This window comes from Ovis aries, chromosome 19 (genome assembly GCF_016772045.2).
Source record: "Ovis aries strain OAR_USU_Benz2616 breed Rambouillet chromosome 19, ARS-UI_Ramb_v3.0, whole genome shotgun sequence".
Classification (NCBI taxonomy): Eukaryota; Metazoa; Chordata; class Mammalia; order Artiodactyla; family Bovidae; genus Ovis; species Ovis aries.
The window spans coordinates 51,610,259-51,612,736 of record NC_056072.1 but is presented as its reverse complement, the minus strand read 5'-3'; the positions used below and the strand labels follow the sequence as shown (position 1 = coordinate 51,612,736).

Below are 2,478 nucleotides of genomic sequence, written 5' to 3'. Positions count from 1 at the left end.
AGGCAGTTTAGGGACCATGGAGACCCAGAGGGCTGGCCTCTCGCTGGGACGGTGGTTACTGCGTCTCCTGCTGCTGGGACTAGTGCTGCCCTCGGCCAGCACCCGGTCATTCAGCTACAGGGAGGCCGTGCTTCGTGCTGTGGATCAGTTCAATGAGAGGTCTGCAGAAGCTAATCTCTACCGCCTCCTGGAGCTAGACCCACCTCCTGAGCAGGATGTGAGTTGGGGAGGGGCCTGGGAAGGGGATCTGTCTCCTGACATCCTTGGCCACACTGTCGCCCCTTCGCTCAGGCTGGTCCTCCTGTCAGGAAGGCACTTTTCCCTCTAGGTGGGTTAACCTTCCCAGACCTGGGTCATGTCCCAGAACCAGGCTTCCTGCCTTAGCATCTCTGCTGTGGAACAGGCACCCTGCACACCTGGCTCAGGCTCCCTGGACTTCTGGGAGCTCCAGGGATGGAGAGGTCACAGGCTCTGTGAGGTGACTTCCCTGCTAATGTCCCCCCTGCTCCTCGGTGTCTCCCTGCCAGGAGGGCCTCTGTCAGCCTGGAGGCTCCAGTGACAAGGGCTCTTCCTGCAGGCGGCCCTGACCTCCCTGGGCCCCTCTGAGGGGAGGCACTTCCAGCAGCGCTGCTGTGAGGGCCGCTCCTGCTCTCTGTGTGCCCGTGAGGCCGGGCAAGGGCTCTGTGCCCTCCCTGTGCTCCCAGCACCAAGCCCAGGGCTGGACACAGGGGGCTGGAGAGGCTGCCGTCCGGGTGGGGGGCAGGGAGACAGATCAGAGAAGGACACATGAGCCCGAACCCAGTCTCCCCACTTTGATCGTTGACCAGGCGGAGGACCGGGGAGCTCGAAAGCCTGTGAGCTTCAAGGTGAAGGAGACTGTGTGCCCCAGGACGAGCCAGCAGCCCGTGGAGCAGTGTGACTTCAGGAAGAATGGGGTGAGACTGAGGGCTGGGATCAATGCTTTTCAGGGAGCTGAACAGGGGGCTTCTGGGAAAGAACTGCAGTCCCTGGGGTGAGGTGGGGTGTGGCTGGGAGATATTGTCTGGAGTTTCTAGTTTGACTTCAAGCCTTTTCCAGCTGGTGAAACAGTGTGTGGGGACAGTCACTCGGTACTGGATCAGGGGTGACTTCGACATCACCTGTAAAGATGTAAGTGGCCCCTTTTGTACTGCGAGGACTGCTAGAGGGGTGGGTTGTGGAACTTCCTTTGGCCCAATGACCCGCTGCCCCATCCAGGGCAGAGAAAGGTTCTCCCACCCTGGCCCCTCCCTCCCCAGAGCCCCAGGTGTCCAGTCCTGGCTCTGTGTCCCTTAGAGCAGTGGTTCCCTACTGAGGTCCCCAACTGGGAACTGACATAGAGGCACATTCTCAGCCCCACTCAGATCCCCTGAATCAGACTCCTGGATGGGGGGCAGCCTTTTGTATTTTCACAAAGCCTCCAGGGGCTTCTGCCGATGCTGAAGTTTGAGACTCATTGACTCGAGTCATGAGCTCTCAACTCCTGGTTCCCTTCCAGCTTTGTTGGGATGGGCTTGTGACCCTAGGAAGCCCCCTGTCACCTAAGGGACCTTGGCTTGCTTATCTATCTGTGGTGTGGTGATTTAACCATAGTCTCCAAACATCATATGGGAGGTAAACTGGGAGTCCAAGCTTCCTGACGTGGCCCCGGAATTGGAGTGTTCAAGTGACAAGGGGTCTGGTTTTAATGTTGAGCCAATCTGACAAAGCAACTATTTCCTCCTGGTTCACAGATTCAGAATGTGGGGCTATTCGGCCGGCTGCGGGACTCACTCCAAAGAGGTGGGCAGAAAATCCTCGAAAAAGCAGAGAGAATTGGTGACAGAATCAAAGATATCTTCAGGGGATGAAGTCCTAAGGATCAGGTTATCCTGGCTCAGACTTCTGGACTCTGAAAAATAAATTCTTCTAAAAACAACTTCATCTAACATTCAAATTCACTTCTCTTCCTCTCAGTCTTACCAGGACCAGGTCCTTAACTCCGAGAGTCCTCTTGAGTGTATGCGTGGGTGAGAGAGAGAGAGACAGACAGACAGAGATCACTTCTATTAACTCCCGGATGGGTGAGGGAGTCCCCCTTTCTGGAGGGTATGCGGGTACAGGGATGTAATGACGACCATAGCTAACATGGATGTATGGTATATTTGAAAGTTAAGAGAGTAGAGCCCAAGTGTTCTCATCACAAGGAGAAGACCTCATTTGTTTTTGTATCTCTTTGAGATGATGGATGTTAAGGAAACTTACTGTGGTACTCATTTCACAATATAGGTAAGTCAATTCGTTATGCTGTACACTTGAAATTTGTAATGCTGTTTGTCGATTATATCTCAAATGAAACTGGAAAAAATATTTAAAGAGTGTGAAAGGATTATTACAGCAAAAAGTTTGTGAACCGCTACTTAGAGAAACTCTCCATGGGTGTGCAGGGAGACATATATGATAATATCCAATTGGAGTATT

At 53.5% G+C, this 2,478-nt stretch overlaps 1 protein-coding gene across 1 annotated transcript; it reads left to right on the top strand.

Moving 5' to 3' along the window:
* LOC101112427 (cathelicidin-7) lies at window positions 1–1,936 on the top strand. Its single transcript, XM_004018493.6, has 4 exons — window positions 1–217; window positions 828–935; window positions 1,078–1,149; window positions 1,752–1,936. The coding sequence occupies exons 1-4, from the start codon at window positions 17–19 to the stop codon at window positions 1,866–1,868; spliced, it is 498 nt and encodes a 165-aa protein (XP_004018542.2). The 5' UTR covers window positions 1–16; the 3' UTR covers window positions 1,869–1,936.
* The last annotated feature ends 542 nt before the right edge of the window (window positions 1,937–2,478 follow it).

Coding starts and splice junctions, on each gene's coding strand:
- LOC101112427 (XM_004018493.6), top strand. CDS start 17: ATGGAGACCCAGAGGGCTGGCCTCTCGCTGGGACGGTGGTTACTGCGT. Junction 936..1,077: donor GTGACTTCAGGAAGAATGGG/GTGAGACTGAGG, acceptor AGCCTTTTCCAG/CTGGTGAAACAGTGTGTGGG. Junction 1,150..1,751: donor TCGACATCACCTGTAAAGAT/GTAAGTGGCCCC, acceptor CCTGGTTCACAG/ATTCAGAATGTGGGGCTATT.